Source organism: Drosophila eugracilis, unplaced genomic scaffold, assembly GCF_018153835.1.
Source record: "Drosophila eugracilis isolate 14026-0451.02 unplaced genomic scaffold, ASM1815383v1 contig_75, whole genome shotgun sequence".
Taxonomy (NCBI): domain Eukaryota; kingdom Metazoa; phylum Arthropoda; class Insecta; order Diptera; family Drosophilidae; genus Drosophila; species Drosophila eugracilis.
Window position 1 is genome coordinate 1,562,543 of NW_024573645.1, and position 16,270 is coordinate 1,578,812.

At 42.6% G+C, this 16,270-nt stretch overlaps 5 protein-coding genes across 6 annotated transcripts; 3 read left to right on the forward strand and 2 right to left on the reverse strand.

Moving 5' to 3' along the window:
* The first annotated feature begins 1,469 nt into the window (after nucleotides 1-1,469).
* Nucleotides 1,470-2,901, forward strand: LOC108107375 (peroxiredoxin-2). Its single transcript, XM_017214924.2, has 4 exons — nucleotides 1,470-1,615; nucleotides 1,737-1,803; nucleotides 2,139-2,280; nucleotides 2,353-2,901. Exons 1-4 carry the CDS (start codon nucleotides 1,583-1,585, stop codon nucleotides 2,813-2,815), a joined length of 705 nt encoding a protein of 234 aa, XP_017070413.1. The 5' UTR covers nucleotides 1,470-1,582; the 3' UTR covers nucleotides 2,816-2,901.
* Nucleotides 2,902-3,083: 182 nt separating this feature from the next.
* On the reverse strand, nucleotides 3,084-8,040 carry LOC108107251 (splicing factor 1). 2 transcript variants are annotated; one of them, XM_017214719.2, is made up of 6 exons: nucleotides 7,700-8,040; nucleotides 6,631-7,265; nucleotides 6,435-6,569; nucleotides 5,734-5,809; nucleotides 4,552-4,704; nucleotides 3,084-4,491 (listed from the first exon to the last, which is right to left on the reverse strand). In XM_017214719.2, the coding sequence occupies exons 1-6, from the start codon at nucleotides 7,870-7,872 to the stop codon at nucleotides 3,294-3,296; spliced, it is 2,370 nt and encodes a 789-aa protein (XP_017070208.1). In that variant the 5' UTR covers nucleotides 7,873-8,040; the 3' UTR covers nucleotides 3,084-3,293. The 2 variants fall into 2 exon arrangements, with proteins under 2 accessions (XP_017070208.1, XP_017070291.1); XM_017214802.2 differs by lacking the exons at nucleotides 3,084-4,491; nucleotides 5,734-5,809 and having other exon boundaries at nucleotides 4,557-4,704; nucleotides 7,700-8,039.
* Nucleotides 8,041-8,346: 306 nt separating this feature from the next.
* LOC108107458 (nucleolar protein 14 homolog) lies at nucleotides 8,347-11,330 on the forward strand. The gene is made up of 3 exons (XM_017215038.1): nucleotides 8,347-8,935; nucleotides 8,991-10,938; nucleotides 11,001-11,330. Exons 1-3 carry the CDS (start codon nucleotides 8,425-8,427, stop codon nucleotides 11,104-11,106), a joined length of 2,565 nt encoding a protein of 854 aa, XP_017070527.1. The 5' UTR covers nucleotides 8,347-8,424; the 3' UTR covers nucleotides 11,107-11,330.
* A 62-nt stretch (nucleotides 11,331-11,392) lies between these two features.
* Nucleotides 11,393-12,893, reverse strand: LOC108107557 (pyrroline-5-carboxylate reductase 3). Its single transcript, XM_017215148.2, has 3 exons — nucleotides 12,507-12,893; nucleotides 11,700-12,365; nucleotides 11,393-11,627 (listed from the first exon to the last, which is right to left on the reverse strand). Exons 1-3 carry the CDS (start codon nucleotides 12,583-12,585, stop codon nucleotides 11,551-11,553), a joined length of 822 nt encoding a protein of 273 aa, XP_017070637.2. The 5' UTR covers nucleotides 12,586-12,893; the 3' UTR covers nucleotides 11,393-11,550.
* Nucleotides 12,894-13,769: 876 nt separating this feature from the next.
* On the forward strand, nucleotides 13,770-16,270 carry LOC108107644 (ubiquitin-conjugating enzyme E2 J2). Its single transcript, XM_017215265.2, has 4 exons — nucleotides 13,770-14,240; nucleotides 14,302-14,761; nucleotides 15,260-15,330; nucleotides 15,395-16,270. Exons 2-4 carry the CDS (start codon nucleotides 14,461-14,463, stop codon nucleotides 15,875-15,877), a joined length of 855 nt encoding a protein of 284 aa, XP_017070754.2. The 5' UTR covers nucleotides 13,770-14,240; nucleotides 14,302-14,460; the 3' UTR covers nucleotides 15,878-16,270.

The following is a 16,270-nucleotide window of genomic DNA, read 5'->3' on the forward strand; positions in this document are numbered from 1 at the left end:
CCCCAGCACTGAGGCCCCAACTCATAAACAAGTTAACGACCAAGAGCACTCGAAGAAATATTAACTTCAAAGTTAAAAGTCTGAAATGTATCATTTTATGTAAAAGCCCAAAATTTAGAAACAGGATTTCCTTTTCGAGTAAAAAAGTGCTTATGTTATATACTTTAAATAGTATGATCCATTAATCCACACCCAAGAAAAATTATTATATTATAAAAATATATTTCAATATAGTATAAAAATATGAACAACAAAGTTTTCAATGAAAAGAATTTTTCGAGTGATTTTTTTGCTAAAGGAAAGAGAAAAGTGCTGATGGACGCCGAGGTGGGTAGCCACTTGGAGCGCGTAATTTGCGCCAAATTACAGATGAAAAGCAACGAAAATTGTAAAAAGCGGGTAAACGAGGTGGGGAGTTGAGTTGGAAGGTACCACTCCTCTTCGGGGGGATGCGAAATTGGGGGAGGCACGAGCGTAATTGCAAACATGGGAATTGACTAATTGCGGGAAAGCAAGAGAGTCGAGCGCCATTGGCGGACCATCAGTGCAGGGTGAGTAGCAGTCAAGATCAGATGGGGGAAATGGTTATGGATATGGGTTCAGATTTTTGGAATGGAAACGGACTCGGAAACTAAGTGTGTGGGCGTTTTGCCATCCGTCAGATGTTTTGCCAACTTCAGGCCAAATATGCAAAAATATTTGGAACACACATGCGTCTTTCCTTATTGTTTCGGATCTTTATATTCGAACACGGCGGCATCTAGCTGGATACAAAAGTATCTAGATCAGGCATTGTAGCCAGGAAAAGACAAAACCAAACCCTCCTCGAGGGAGAGAATCCAAAGCCTGTGGATCTGAGCCGCTTTCGGGCATTTAGTGGATTAACGAGCGGCGAACAAAACACATGTAGTGCAAATAGTTGGTTGGTTGGACGGGTAAGAGGCTCATTACCATTGTGCGGCGTGTGCAGTGCGTGGTAAATATTTTGCTACACTTTCCATTATCCACGCCTGGTCTTATTCCACCGTGGACAATGCACAAAGGGCAAGGCAGGACGACAAGATGGACCGGAGCAAATATGGCTTCTGAGGGATATGGGGCGATGGTCTTTAATGAAATCTAAACTACACATATGACGAGGGCTGAAATCATCACTAAATATGCGTTATTGTGGTTTTTGCTAAAGGAGACTAAAAAAATTATTTGGTATCCGACTATCTCCTTAAATAGTTTAAGTTCTGTAAATTAATTACCTCTAAAATAGTTAAATAATAAGAACCTGATAAAGAAGTTTTTGGGGACTGGCAACTAGAAATATTAATAAACATTAAAAATGCGTGTATATTTTATTAAATGTTTTAAACCATGTAAATAATATACATTTGAAAATCGCGCCAAAACATATCGATAAGCGAAATCGAAATTTGTGTGCCCAGAACTTTTTGTATTTATGTCATCAAAAGCCGCTGGTCACTCACAGCTGTCAAGTTTGTTTTCCCTCTTTTTGGAAAAAGTTCTGCCGGTTTTTTGTCAAATTCTGACATAAAATAAGCATTACCATTACGTGATTTGGTCCAACAAGATGTCTTTCGTGGGACGCACACTCATTCGCAACGTAAGAGGATCGATATAATGGGAAACTTTTAAAAACATGCCACAACGATTACGTAATTGGCTGTACCCGCGTTCCAATGCATAAATATTATGCATTCTGATATCATTTTTATGCATTACAGGTGCCGCTGTTTGGCAAGGCCATCCTGAGTCAGCAGAAACAGTTTGCCGCCCGTCTCCTGCATCAGAGTGAGTTAATATCTATAATAATTTAATACTATGAATTGTCTTACACTTTGATGAAAGTTTGAAGTTCATTTTTTACTGGGCATAGTGATATCTGCCATATAAAGTGCCTATTGCCTACCCGTTACATTCAGAAATATTTAGTGTATCCGTCTTTTTAATCTGGAGAAGAGTTTCCATTTAAAATTTAAAGACAATTTATGATTGTTAATCAGACTTTCAAAGCACAAGAAAGGCAAGACTATCTTCTTAGATAATACTAATAGTTTATAAGTGATTCGGCATCCATGTGTTTTTCATAAATACATAATGATCTATAATCTTTAATTTGTTTTTAGCCACTCCACTAGCCGCAGTTCGTGTCCAGCAGCCCGCTCCTGACTTCAAGGGTCTGGCGGTGGTAGGAAACACTTTCCAGGAGGTGAAGCTCGAGGACTACAGGGGAAAATACCTGGTGCTGTTCTTCTACCCATTAGATTTGTAAGATGAAGCCGTTTTTACCACTTATCAGTATCTACTGATATCTAATCTAATACATCTTCACATTTGCAGCACATTCGTTTGCCCCACGGAAATCGTTGCATTTAGCGAGAGGATCAAGGAGTTCCATGACATTAATGCCGAGGTTTTGGGCGTGTCCGTGGACTCCCACTTCAGTCACCTGACCTGGTGCAATGTTGACCGCAAGAATGGTGGAGTAGGTCAGCTGAGCTATCCTCTTCTATCCGACCTGACCAAGAAGATCTCTGCCGACTACGATGTATTGCTGGACAAGGAGGGCATTTCGCTTCGCGGCACCTTCATCATTGATCCTAATGGCATCCTGCGCCAGTACTCCATCAATGACCTGCCCGTTGGTCGATCCGTCGACGAAGTCCTGCGCCTGATCAAGGCCTTCCAGTTCGTCGAGCAACACGGAGAAGTTTGCCCTGCAAATTGGAACCCCAAGTCGAACCCGGCCACCATTAAGCCCGATGTTGAGGAGTCGAAAAAGTACTTTAACAAGCACGGTTAAATATTATTTGATTATTTCTAACACATCTGAAACATTCACCACACAGAAAAAAAGACTCGAAAAATAAAGAGGTAAAAGATTGGAAATTTACATTTCATAATTAAGAAACAAACAATCGGTGGCAACTGTTAGCAGAGGCGCTTATTACCAGTCTTTTTTTCTTATCATTTTCTTTGTTTTTCAAACGAAGCACTTTCAAGTTTTTAATCCTGTTTCTTAAATACAGAATTAAAAACAACAAAACATTTAGTGGTTAAATCAAATAAAATTACTTTATTCCGTCCTTTATTTGAAGCATCGTAAAATACAAATGTGTTTTGTAGGCTTGTCTCGATTATCAATTATAATGAAAGCGAATAATATAGTCGGGGATTAGGATTACGTTCATAATTGATTGCAGGGACAGTCTCATGCAGTGGAGCACTATCGTCTAAAAATCTGAGCGGTGTCAGAATCGATTCTTTTAAAGTCCGAAAGCTTAAGTGGATGGCGGTGGAGGTGGCGGCGGCTGCGACAGGCTCAAGGCTGGTGGCGGGGCGCAGGGCGGAGGTGGAGGCGGCGCATAGCCGCCACCCCAGCCACTATAAGCGCCTCCGCCCCACGGCGGCATGGGCGGGGCACTGGTGCCAGGTGGCGGCGGGATAAGCGGTGGCAAGGTGCCCGGTATGGGGGGATTCAGTGGCTCCGTAGCCGGTGGCGGTGGCTGAGGTGCGCTCATCCACGGCATCAGCGGCGGGGGCATTGGGGGCACTGCTTGTGTACCCGGAGGTGCCGGCACATAGGCCGCCATAGCGTGTTCCATGCCAAGGCTCATGCCGTGATCCATCGCCAAACCGTGACCATGCTGGTCCAATCCCATACCGTGCTCCATGCCCATGCCGTGATCGTGCGCCGCCGCTCCCCAACCGCCCAGGTCGCGTTGGTGATCTCGCGACGAGGAGCTAGGTGGTGACTGGATGGCCTGCATCTGGGACGGTTTCTTATCGAAGATACTATAGCTAGCTCGGTGCAACTGCGGCCCGTTGGTGGTCGGCGGATCCGGTTTGGCCGCTGCTGGCGGCGGACCTTCTCCCAACTCTGCCATTAAACTCATGTACTCTTCGTCGATCTTTGCCTGAGTATCCTCACAGGCCATGCCCGGTGCTCCAGATCCAGGGCGCTTGTTCCGGCAATCCTTTGTTAAATGTCCCGTACCCCCACATGAGGTACACACAATCGTATTCGTGATAATCGGTTTATCCGGACACTGCCAAGATTTATGGTCTGTTGAGCCGCACGTACAGCGTTGAATGTCATTTTCTCTAAGGGTTCCGTTCAATTGAGCTAGCTCCCGCAGCTGCATCCTGCGCAGATCATTATGACCCTCGGGCACTTCGATACCCTGACGGATGACGTCTTTGATCTTGTCCACAGCCTTTCGCACCGCTTCAGGGTTCGGGGCGGTAATAAAGGCATGAAGAGGCTCGTCCTCACCAGGCAAGGGTTGGCCATCCTTCCGTCCCACTTTGCCCTCCTTCACCGATCCCTTGCCGCGAATTATGATCTTGGCCCCCGTATCCTTCTCCATAGCCTTGAGCGTGTTGCCGCGCGGCCCAATCAGCAGACCCACAAAGTTGATATCCGGGTGTTGCTCCTGTGGAATTAGCACTTTGTCGCTGACTCGGGTAACGGGCGGCCTAAAAGATACAGTTTAGTTGGACATTATCGAAAAAACAACATTCCACAACACTACTTACTTGTAATCAGCCGGTGGCTTGAACTCAGGGTTCACCGTCTGCATCTTGACTATCAATTGGTGACGTTGTTCTTCAAGTCGTTTTCTATAGCGGAACTCGCGCGTGTTCAACCGCTTGCCATCAGAACTGTAAATGGGCTCCGGCGAGGGGGACCTGCGGACGAGAAGAGCAAAGGGAAGAGGCGACTTTGGTGAGACTAATCTTGATCTTCTGGACGGTAGGATGCTATTGGCACTAGACTTAGTGATCTTAACATATATACTGACTAAAAACTGTTATCGAATATGCTGTAAGTTGCAAATCAAATTGATTAATTAAGTTTTTAATTAGCATTAGCAGAAAATAATTATTCGCTGGGGAATTGAGAAAAGAAGAATTTTGATTAATTCGTTCGATTCGGTAGCGGTTTCTATTTCGATTCTGTGTTTGTCTCGCACCCAGGATTTCTCTGCGAGAAACCCGAACTATCGGGACGCTTAGTGGAAGAAAAGAAGAGTTGACATTAATGAAAATATAGAATCTATTCCGGTTATCTGCAGGCGCTTACTTATTTTTCGGATGGGATCATTCAATCGATCACAGACATTGATCGCTGTCTCTAGAATCCCTTGAAGAGTATCATTAGTTTAAAATATTATTTTTATAAACAAATTATCTACAAAAAACCCAGTTTCCAGTCAGCCTTCTTTTACCCTTTTTGGAGTTATGGGACATGTTCGCCGTCAAGCTTAAGTTGAGTTAGGATATACACGGGATAGGACAAAACTTTTTACAGGTATAAACGTTACTCGCTGAGTCTTCGATTTAAGTTATAATAATAATTAATATAGCACTTATCGGTTACTGGATCAATTTCTTTCATTATTTCTAATATGTACATCAGAATTGAGTTATAAAATGAATGTATTGAAAGAAATGTTGTTACCGATATGTACTGTATTAACTTCTAGGTACAGAGTGAAACAACACTCCGCGGATCTTAAATGGTAATAAAGATATTTGTGGAAACCCGCAAATCAATGGCATGCCACAATGAAACCTGTTGGACACATGAACTCATCCTTCCAGACCGGTCGCCTTGACTTTGCGGATAGATATTGCTGCTCATTAGGTGTCTGGTAACTTTCACGGGGAAAACCTTTGATTGAGAGACTCAGTGGAGAAGATAGAACTGTTTCAAACCTTTCTTCTGGATTCTGCGTGATGCCCAGGTCGCCGGTTCGCAATTTGCGGCTGATCTCTTCGATTTGAAATTGAACTGCAATTAGAAGGCGTTAGAAAAGAAGGAAGAAAATCGAGCGCAACCTCGACATTAGTAAACGTCACATGCTGATTTGTCTAGAGAATGAGAGATATCAATTAAATGGATGCTTCAAATGAAATTGTGGCTATTGAGAATTGTATCGCGTAGTGTGTCCGCTCCTAAACTAACTGAAAATGCTGTGATCGTTACAATTGAGTTAATTCATTAATTATTTCAGTGGGGGGTAATTTGATTAGTTTAATTGCGCATTAATCTCTGCAAAAATAAACATAAGCCGAACAGCCATATAAGTGTTCTGTATACGAGTATTCTAGCCGATTTGGTAATGCAACTCATGTCGTATCGTTTCGTTTGTGTGCCACGCCGGAATCCCTTCAAAAAGAGAACGAGAGATTATTATATGTTGCTCAATTCCGTTTGTTGGTTTCAGTTTTAGGATTGGTTTACGATCTTTGCGCCAACTGCTCGTCGCCAGCGTCTGATTCTGAAATGTGGCTCTGTTTCTTACTCTCTGTTTTTTCCATGTTTATCATTAGACTTACGACTAGTTGTAGTACTTAAAGATTAACTTAGTTGCGAGATCAGTAGCGATCAGAATTTATATGGAGCATAATATTACCTAGATAGGCCTCCTGCTGAGCTGGGTCCAGGGTGGAGGGCAAAATTGTGGGCATCCCGGGTATAAAGGTCTTGTCATTTTCACTGCCACCCCAACGAGACTTGCGCTTTCTCTTCCGTTCTGCAGCGCTGTCCACTACAATTGCAATTTCAGTTCATAAAATATATTTCAAAAAGTAAATTGTTCTTATACTCACATGAGTTATCGAATGCTCCATTGCTATTGGAGTCATTGCTGTTCTGGTTGTTAAAGAACGAAGCGAATCCTTTGGTGTTTCCCGCGCTGCCCATCAGCTCCTGAATGGTCTGAGATAGGTCAAAGCGAGGCTCTCTTGCTTCCTCCCTGATGGTTTCCAATCCCTGTGGCTGCCTGTCAAACAGCGAAGGAATCCTCGGATGGTCGTGATCTTGATTCAATAAGAGCCGAGTGTTTGACGGGTCGAATGGGTTAATATGAGTGCGTTCTCCAGTGATCCGTTGTATTGGCGGGTCCCGCTGATCCCTCTGGCTGCCTCGATCATTACGCCGGCGTTCGTAGCTGCGACTGCGTGAGCGGCGACGACGACTGCGGTCATAATCATCGCGTCCACCGCGCGAGTTGCTACGCCTAGAACGTGAGTCACGATCACGATCCCGCTTGCGGTCACGATCACGGTCCCTGCTGCGTGAACGTTTTCTACGCCTATCCTGGTCATCATAATTGCGCGACTTGCTGCGATTTGAGCGGGAATCTCGGTCACGATCCCGATCCCGGTCACGCTCACGCTCGCGATCACGGTCGCGATCACGATCGCGGTCATCCCTTCGGCGGCTGTCCCGGTCTCTGCTGTCCCTGTTAATAAATAATAAAGAAAAAGTAGTTTAGTTTAAAGTCAAATGTGGTCGAAGACAAGGTTACTTAAAATTCATATGATGATAAATATGCTAAATGCTTAATGGTTTTCGATGTTTTATAGAAAATACGTTAAGGCTTTAACATGAAACGAGTTTATAACATAAAGTATATATATATTGCCAGATTGGAATACAATAATTTGGTATTAGTTTAAGTAATACCATATCGAAAGCGAATTAATTGATTATTTTTTAAGACCAACGACTTTGAACTTTTAAACGATCTCAAAGCCCTATTTTATATACACAATGAAAATTATGTATGCATGCTTTAAGGAACTGAAATTGTTCAAAACTTCTGTTAATAGGGTACAAGGTATAAATATTAAAAAATTTAATATGTATAGCATTTCCCAGTTAAGAATAACTCACCTCCTCTTTTTATCCTTGTCCCTATCCTTCTCCTTGTCCCTTCCACGATCTTTGGAACGGGAGCGCTCCTTATCAGCGCTTCTGCCGCTGCCGCCGTTGGCAGAGGCCGCTATAGCGGTTGAGGCTTCTCGGGCCACCGCCAACGAAAGTAAGTCCGGCGGCGTGGCACTCATATTTTCTTTACAACCCGTACACCAAAAACACGCTAATTATAAACACGTAAAGTCAGAATAAATCCAACCAATTTTTATATTTTAAAATCCGATATTTTCAGTATCCGGCGTTGCGTGTGAAAATTTTTGTGACAGGGAACGAAGCGAAAATGGCGACGTGGTACAGTGTTGAAAAAGACGTGCCGTTAGGCGTGAGGAGAAGTCACTGTTAAATGTTAGTTTAAATCATTATTGAAATATTTATTATTTCATTTATCATGATCAGTGAATCACTGATCACAATCATGAATACGGTGATCGTTGGCTAAAAATTATAAATTTTTTTCTCCTACTTTTTTCTTAATTCAGGAAATTACCTGGTTTCTAAATGGGTGGTTTCTCTTAATAACTGTTCCCATTTCCCATAACGGTGACTGTTCCTAGTTTTAGCCAATACTACTTCAGGCATTTTCAAAAGGCGTTAGTACATTTTAGCTTGCACGTGTGCGGTGTGTTTTGTTTTGCTCCATGAGCTCGGTTTAATTTATTTATATTAAAATTCGATATAAAACAATGGTGGCCAAGGGGAAAAAGGCCAGCGCCGATGCGGTTTATGCCAAAAAGACGGTGAAGTCATCGAATCCGTTCGACAACTCTGTGGCACAGTCGAGCAAGCGGGGCCAGAATCAAAATCCGTTCGATGTTCATGTGAACAAGGAGAAGTTCAAGATTCTGGGCAGGATCTGCAAGCATGACAGAGGAATGCCGGGTGTATCACGGTCCAAGGCCCTCCAGAAAAGAGCTCAAACCTTGGGTCAACAGTTCGCCGTGAAGCACAAGACAAATCGGTTCAGGGATAACCGAATTGGCAAACATTTAAGTGGCGATCAGCTGACCGAGTCAGTGATGAATGCCCGCTACCTGGCCGAAAAGATGTCCCAGGTGAGATCTAACCAGAAGGCAGAGAAGTTCAATCTCAACGACGACGAACTGCTGACGCACAGGGGACAAACTCTAGAGGAGATCGAACAGTACAGGGACGAAAGGTCTGATGATGAAGAGCTGGACGACGAGGCATTAGATGGTATACCTAAATGTTTTATCTTTTAAATTCACAGCTAATTATAATAACTTTTTAGCCGAGTTTACATCTGCTGCTCACTTTGGCGGCGATGGTGACACTCCCCAGGATCGACAAACCGCCATCGACGAGATGATCGTGGAACAAAAACGCCGCAAAAACGAAATAGCCAAGGAAAAAGACGAGGTGTACGACCTTACTGAGAAACTAGATGCCAATTACAAGCTCCTTCTGCCGCTGGTGGCGAAGGCCACAAAGGATGAACAGGACGCCAAGCCACCTCCAGATGCTTATGATAAATTGCTTAAGGAGATGATCTTCGAGCCGCGTGGCAGTGTCACCGATAAACTCATCAATCCCGACGAGCTTGCAAAACAAGAGGCTGCTAGGCTGGAGAAGCTCGAAAACGAACGATTGCGTCGTATGCGAGCCGAAGGTGAAGAGGATGAGGAAGCCTCCGTTGTAAAGCCTAAACATCGTTCAGCCGATGACCTAGACGATGGTTACTTTTTGGCTGGTGGAGATGACGAGGATGATGGTACGTTGGCCTACGATTTGGATGGAAATCTGGGAACTCATTTAGATGGAAAGAAGGAAACCAAGGCGGAAGAAAACGGAGAAGAAGTGGAAGATGAAGAGGGTGAAGAAGAGGAGGATGAGGACTCCGATGAGGAGAGCGATTCAGAGATCGACAACCTAAGTGATTTAAAGGAATCTGAGAGTGAATCCGAAGCGGAAGAAACTCCTCAGGCAAGCAAAAAGAAAGTGAAGAAACCAACTGAAATAACAACTGCCTCGTTGGACACCAGTATCCCATTCATCATTAAGATGCCCAAGACTTATGAAAACTTCACGGAACTTCTTTCCAAGCACGCACCTACCCAGAAGGCCACCATTATCGAAAGAATCATCAAATGTAATCATCCCAAACTGGAAGGTGTTAACCGCGAGAATGTAGTTAAATTGTATTCTTTCCTGTTGCAATATCTCAAGGATTTGTTTGAGGATGCCAGCGAGCAAGACATTCGTGAACACTTCCAACTGCTCTCAAAGTTCATGCCCCATTTATATGAATTAACACAATTAAATCCTGAACGCATGTCCAATACCTTACTGGAGGTAATCAAGGAGAAATATGGAGAGTTTAGAAAAAATCACAAGATATATCCTTCACTAGACACACTAATTTACTTCAAATTGGTGGCCAACTTGTACTCCACTTCAGACTTCCGCCATCCAGTAGCAACTCCTTGCTTTATTTTCATGCAGCACATCTTGTCCAGAGCACGAGTGCGAACGCGTCAGGATATATCCATGGGTCTGTTTCTGGTTACCGTGGCCTTAGAGTTTGTTTCCCAATCTAAGAGAGTGCTCCCAGCTGTTTTTAATTTCCTCCAGGGTGTTCTGCACATGTCCATACCCAAGAGGGACGTAGAACAGTTGGAGATTACGCCGCCCTTTGAGCGCGATGGTCCTTTGAGCAAACTGCTGTCACTCCCAAGCAATTCTGAATGCAAGAACTTCGAGCCGCAGCGGCTACAGCCTGTGGATTTGGTAACCCAAACAGTAACGTCAGAGTTTAAGGTAAGGGCACTAGATACAACACTTCTGCTTATCAAGGAAGCTCTTCACCTCGTGGAAGAGCAGGTTGGTGCTTGCTACCTGGCCCAACCATTCCTGAGATTGCTTACCCGCCTACCACTGGAATCCTACCCGGCACATGTTCATCTGCACCAAAAGGAAGCTACCGAATTAGTGGAAAAGCTGGCTGCGCAGAAAATGAAACCATTGGCTCCAGCGGAACGGAAACCAAAAGCTCTAAGGCTTCTGGAACCTAGATTCGAGGCGGTGTATGATGACAAACGGCGACCCAAGATGACAAAGGCCAAAGAAGAGCGGGCCAAGCTACTGCACAAGATCAAGCGCGAGAAGAAGGGTGCCATCCGGGAGATTCGCAGAGATACAGCCTTCGTCCAGGAGCTTAAGCTCAAGCAGACACTACAAAGGTGAGTATTTTACTTTTAAGGGGATAAATATTTATCTAAAAAAATGTCTCCTAATTTTACAGCGACAAGGAGCGCCACGAGAAGGTCAAGCGGATCTACCAGGAGGCATCCATGCAGCAGGGCGAGCTCAACGAGCTGGCTCGTGCCAAAAAGAAGAAGAAGTTCTAGACGCGTTCCAGTTAGGTTGATCTTGAATTAGTTTTTAGCTAGACTATACATAAAGCTGAGAGTAAAGAACAGAGCATTAATGCTCCCATTTTAAAATCACAAAATCGACCTTCAAAATTGTAAATACATATATAGTCTTGCGAATCTAATAACCTAGATTATGCTAGGAACAACAGGGTGGGTTGATTAATTTCTATAAATATACGTCCCCCTAATGAACTAAATTAAGTTGGCAAATTTTGGGCCCTTGTCAAGGCAACATACATTTTTTATCAGAAATAATGAATTGATTTTTAAAAATTTATTCTTATAATTAACTCCCTGAGGACAAAGCATAAAATAACATATTAATTCCCCAGTTTTACGATCTGATAAGATTTGCTTATATGTACATACTTTGAAACTATAATTAGTTTATAAACTAAATATGGTATAAATAGAAACCTAAACCGTCTTTCCTGAGATTTGCCGACATCGCAGCGTCGCTTGCTCCACGGCTCCAGACACAGCAGCTCGAAAACCTGCAATCGGCATCAAAGGTTGAATTGCCGGCGATAAGAGAGTACGTCATCCGCGTCATCATCACCACTTACCTGACAGCTCAAGTTGTCTGAGGGCTGCTGCGGTCGATCCAGCCGGACTTGTGACCCCATCTTTAAGTTGCCCTGGATGCAGTCCACTGTCCCGCACCATATGACCGGCTCCTAGGACGGTTTGGGATGCCAAGCGATAAGCCAGATCTCTGGGCATTCCCATGTGAACGGCTCCATCTGCCAAAGCTTCAATCATTACGAACACATAGGCAGGTCCACTGCCACTTAGAGCAGTAACTACGTCCAACTGGGATTCATCTACCGCCTCACAAGTGCCCACAGACTGTAGGAGTTTTTGCGTAACCTCTGCATCTGCATCGGTGGCTTTGGTTCCACGAACAAAAACCGAGCATCCAGAGCACACCACTGCCGGCAGATTGGGCATCACGCGTATCACACGAGCTTGCGGTGAGAGACTGGATTCGATTGATGACAAGGTGATACCCATAGCCACGGATAGGAAAAGTTTACCGGAGCTCAGTGGCTGAATCTCCGATAGGACAGCGGGGACCACTTGAGGTTTTACTGAAACGAAGACTACCTCCGACTTTTCAACAACAGGTGCATTATTAACCACTGTTTCCACTCCCAGGGATTGAAAGGATTGCAGGGAGAGCTTATCCGCCGGATGAACACTAGCTATCAAGGTGTTAGGTTTGGCCAAATCTGGAAATTTTAATGACATAACATCAGCTTAAAAGATGAAAGACTTCGAAAGAATATCCCTATCAGATTTCTTATCTTGTAACTATATCCGAAGGTTACATGAAGAGTACCTACATATGAGCTATAAATAGATTTTCTCACCTGTTGCCAGGAATCCCTTGGCCAGAGCTTTGGCCATATTGCCACCGCCCAGGAATCCGATTTTTCCGATGGCCGACATTATGTTATGATGGGGTAATTCTGTGGACTGAGTACTGCACTTTGTGCTGGTGGATTTAGAACTGTTTTCCCGCTGCCGGCGTTGACCGAAAACAGAACGAGGAGACTGATAAGAAATCTGGCTCGGTCCACCTCCCCCAACCCCCTACGATGTGCAAACAACAAACCCAACGATCAAAGCTTATCAGTGGGAGTTCCTGTGTGTTGGTTTTATGTACGGACAGGGCACAATAAAAAATAACAACTTCACACCATATTAGTAATTAAAAATTGAAGCTTTACAAATGATTTCTTTGTAGCTTATTAATAGGGCAAACTATAAACTATAATCTATAAAAATTAATCTTTTGTAATTTATATAAAATGAAAAATAATTAATTAAGAAGGTTATTATTTGTTTAATATAAATGTGTTGATTGTTATATTGAACTGTTTAAAGATACGGTCAAGTGCTAATATTCTTACCGAAGTTGTGTCGCCTTTATCTGTTGGAGCTGCTTGTGGCCTGGGATTCATTCACCCATTAGCTGCCATGACGAAGTCCAAATTTCTGCGAGATTCCGGTGGCCCTGTAATCCCTCTAATCGTCCATTGATCCATTATGATGTTTGGAGTTCTATTTTTGTACATCACGGGAATGTCAAATTGGTTCTGCTTATTTACCAAGATTCAAAAATATTCCGCACTTTAAAAGATAACGATTGTTATCAGTTGAGTGTGATAACAGTAACGAATAACAAAAATAACCCTTTTATAAGAAAAAGTGATACAATGTAGACGCGTATATTACTTGTTAAATTATTGTACTTTCTACTTTTCATAAACTTGAAAGTTCGGAAAGTTTTATAAAACAAGAGCACTTTTAATGAACTTGAAGTTTTATAAAACAAGAGCACTTTTAATGAACTTGAAAAATTATTATTTGGTTCTGGAAATTATAATATAACAGAGATCACAGGAACAAATTATAGGAAAATAATAAAAAAAAGGATAACCGTTTAAGTACTTGTATTTAAAAAAAAAAACACTTGTAAATCTTCGTTAAAAAGATTTTTAAAATTTGAAAATCGATAACAGATAACAATCGCTTTGGCGTTAGTGCGTTCGTATATCTAGCGAGTACACACGCCAGCGAAAGACACTCGTAATTAGCACAGTTTGTCACCACAATATCGATTAAATGGCAATTATTGTTTCATCTCTAGTCGAGAGAAATTTTTATCGACGAAATAGTAATTTAGCAATTGTCGAGCGCAAGAAACCGATTCAAAACACACCCAAAACCTTTTATAACGGATTGCGACTTACCTATTGCTTCGGATTAAAATCGAGGATATATCAAATCAATCAAATTCCAGCCTTAATTATCTACCTGCACGTGTATTAGTGCCAGTGCTTGTGTGCGTGTGGGTACAAGTGCGCCAGTGTGTGTTTGTGTGTGTGTTGTTTTCTCACACAATTTAGCTGCAATTTAAAAAAAATCAACAAAAGCGCAGTAACAACAGCAAAAACAATTAGGAAACGCATTTATTTCCGAGGTTGTTTGCTTATACTAGAAAAATAAACAATAAAGAATTGAGTTGGAAAAACTGGAAATTGCATGATAAACAAAACGACGAAGAACCTTCGACAGCTCCAAAATTCTGAGGAAGGAGGGTACGTATTGATATTTATAACACCAGATACGGACCTAATTCATTTGCAAATTTATTTACAGGGCCACGTCGCTATCGCTTATCAATTGCACTGAGAGAAAAGAATAAAAGCAAGCCAGTAGGCCAGTCGTGCCCGATCGTTGCCACCAAATTTCCAGTCCCTCGTTTCGGGCAATAGTAATTTACACAGTTTCCTAAAATTAACCAAAACAAAAACAATCATGTCCACGTCGTCGGCGTCTGGCGGCCGGAAGCAGCCCACCGCCGTGTCGCGCATGAAGCAGGACTATATGCGCCTTAAGCGAGATCCCCTGCCATACATCACCGCCGAACCGCTGCCCAATAACATCCTCGAATGGCATTACTGCGTCAAGGGACCGGAGGACTCGCCATACTACGGCGGCTATTACCACGGCACCTTGCTCTTCCCGCGCGAGTTCCCCTTCAAGCCGCCCTCTATCTACATGCTGACGCCGAACGGACGCTTTAAAACCAACACCAGACTGTGCTTAAGCATATCAGGTATTACAGAGAATTCTACGGAAATTGCATTATCAATTATAAAAGAGAAATAATTCTCAAAGATTAAAGCACTTCTGATATAAGATGCCATTGTTTATCTTAGTGTTATCCAAACATGTGCTGTAATAACTTACTACTCAAGCTTTCCAGGTTAGATAGACATTTGGCAGCAGAAATTCTGATAACGAGTAACGAATAATATTGATTTCTTATCTTATCTGTAGTAACTAAAAAATGATTTTAAAAATGCTTTTTAAATTTATATAATCAGCTAATATCGAGGTAGACTACTTTGGAACAATATTCATTTGCCTTTCGTTAACTATATACTTTGTACACAATGTGTGTAAAAAGTGTTTATTTCTGTTTTGAGCCGTTTGCCAATAACCGATAATTGCAATAATAAAAATGTGTTAATTTCTTCAGAATATGAATCAGAAGTAAACAATGAAAGAAACCTATTTTGTTTTAGCTAATGATCTTTTCTATGCATTTTAGACTTTCATCCGGACACTTGGAATCCCACTTGGTGTGTTGGAACTATTCTCACTGGACTTCTGAGCTTTATGGTAAGTTTTTCTTTTTTAGTATTTCTATCAGTATACATAAATTAAAATAATACTTATTTCGCAGCTGGAGAGCACACCCACACTGGGATCCATTGAGTCATCAAACTATGACAAGCAAGTATTTGCTCAAAAATCGCTAGCATTTAACCTGCGCAACACCAGTTTCTGTGAGCTGTTTCCCGAGATGGTAGATGAGATCAAGCAGCGATTGCAGGGAACCCAGGCGGCGGCTGCGGCAAGTGGAGTTGCGTCCACTTCGAACGGGGCGAAGCGTTCCAATGGGCTGGCCAATGGAGCCTTGGCATCTGGAGAAGGCAATCTAGCAGCCGGAGGCTTGGCTAATCCCCATAATACAGCGGATGCGATTGATGGAGCGGCGGGTCAAGTGGATTTAGCCAGTGGCGGTGGAGCGTCAGCACTGCAAAATAGTGCACGGAATTCCTATCTGAACTGGCAGTCCGTCTATTCAAACCTAGTGATCATCATCTGCTTTGCGATATTTGCCCTCATTGTTAATTACGTGATCAAGAACCTGAATCAGGAATAGGATTAACGAAACCGCCTCTATATTTATATACAAATATAGTTACACATCCGTATGCGATTGCATATTTAATATAGTTTACTCTAAAGTAGTCTTCGTGGATTCAGTACCGCTTGAGAAGTATTTACAGACCCTGCTATAACCCAAAAATGACCGCCTCAGGCCCCGCCATCCATTCCCCACTATTCCCACGATCGCTGTTTAGTCTGAATATATTGGCAATAACAACTTGATACACAGAAACACATTTCTAAACTCAATTTGTGAAAATTATAAATTGTTTTGTTATGTATTCATTACTATTAATGCCTAGTTTAATGCAACGTGAATGAAGCCAGGAATATGTTTGTAAATGAATAAAGAAGAACGGCAACATATGAGCTCGTGTACAAATTA

What these genes read in the sequence shown, in the direction of transcription:
- LOC108107375 (XM_017214924.2), top strand. Translation starts at nt 1,583, where the DNA reads ATGTCTTTCGTGGGACGCACACTCATTCGCAAC. An exon ending in GACGCACACTCATTCGCAAC is followed by an intron (nt 1,616 to 1,736) that starts GTAAGAGGATCG and finishes TATGCATTACAG; the next exon opens with GTGCCGCTGTTTGGCAAGGC. An exon ending in CGCCCGTCTCCTGCATCAGA is followed by an intron (nt 1,804 to 2,138) that starts GTGAGTTAATAT and finishes ATTTGTTTTTAG; the next exon opens with CCACTCCACTAGCCGCAGTT.
- LOC108107251 (XM_017214719.2), bottom strand. Translation starts at nt 7,872, where the DNA reads ATGAGTGCCACGCCGCCGGACTTACTTTCGTTGGCGGTGGCCCGAGAA. An exon ending in GACAAGGATAAAAAGAGGAG is followed by an intron (nt 7,266 to 7,699) that starts GTGAGTTATTCT and finishes ATTTATTAACAG; the next exon opens with GGACAGCAGAGACCGGGACA. An exon ending in TGGAGCATTCGATAACTCAT is followed by an intron (nt 6,570 to 6,630) that starts GTGAGTATAAGA and finishes TTGCAATTGTAG; the next exon opens with TGGACAGCGCTGCAGAACGG.
- LOC108107458 (XM_017215038.1), top strand. Translation starts at nt 8,425, where the DNA reads ATGGTGGCCAAGGGGAAAAAGGCCAGCGCCGATGCGGTTTATGCCAAA. An exon ending in GGACGACGAGGCATTAGATG is followed by an intron (nt 8,936 to 8,990) that starts GTATACCTAAAT and finishes ATAACTTTTTAG; the next exon opens with CCGAGTTTACATCTGCTGCT. An exon ending in CTCAAGCAGACACTACAAAG is followed by an intron (nt 10,939 to 11,000) that starts GTGAGTATTTTA and finishes CTAATTTTACAG; the next exon opens with CGACAAGGAGCGCCACGAGA.
- LOC108107557 (XM_017215148.2), bottom strand. Translation starts at nt 12,585, where the DNA reads ATGTCGGCCATCGGAAAAATCGGATTCCTGGGCGGTGGCAATATGGCC. An exon ending in CAAGGGATTCCTGGCAACAG is followed by an intron (nt 12,366 to 12,506) that starts GTGAGAAAATCT and finishes TAAAATTTCCAG; the next exon opens with ATTTGGCCAAACCTAACACC. An exon ending in CAGACAACTTGAGCTGTCAG is followed by an intron (nt 11,628 to 11,699) that starts GTAAGTGGTGAT and finishes TGCCGATTGCAG; the next exon opens with GTTTTCGAGCTGCTGTGTCT.
- LOC108107644 (XM_017215265.2), top strand. Translation starts at nt 14,461, where the DNA reads ATGTCCACGTCGTCGGCGTCTGGCGGCCGGAAGCAGCCCACCGCCGTG. An exon ending in ACTGTGCTTAAGCATATCAG is followed by an intron (nt 14,762 to 15,259) that starts GTATTACAGAGA and finishes TATGCATTTTAG; the next exon opens with ACTTTCATCCGGACACTTGG. An exon ending in CTGGACTTCTGAGCTTTATG is followed by an intron (nt 15,331 to 15,394) that starts GTAAGTTTTTCT and finishes CTTATTTCGCAG; the next exon opens with CTGGAGAGCACACCCACACT.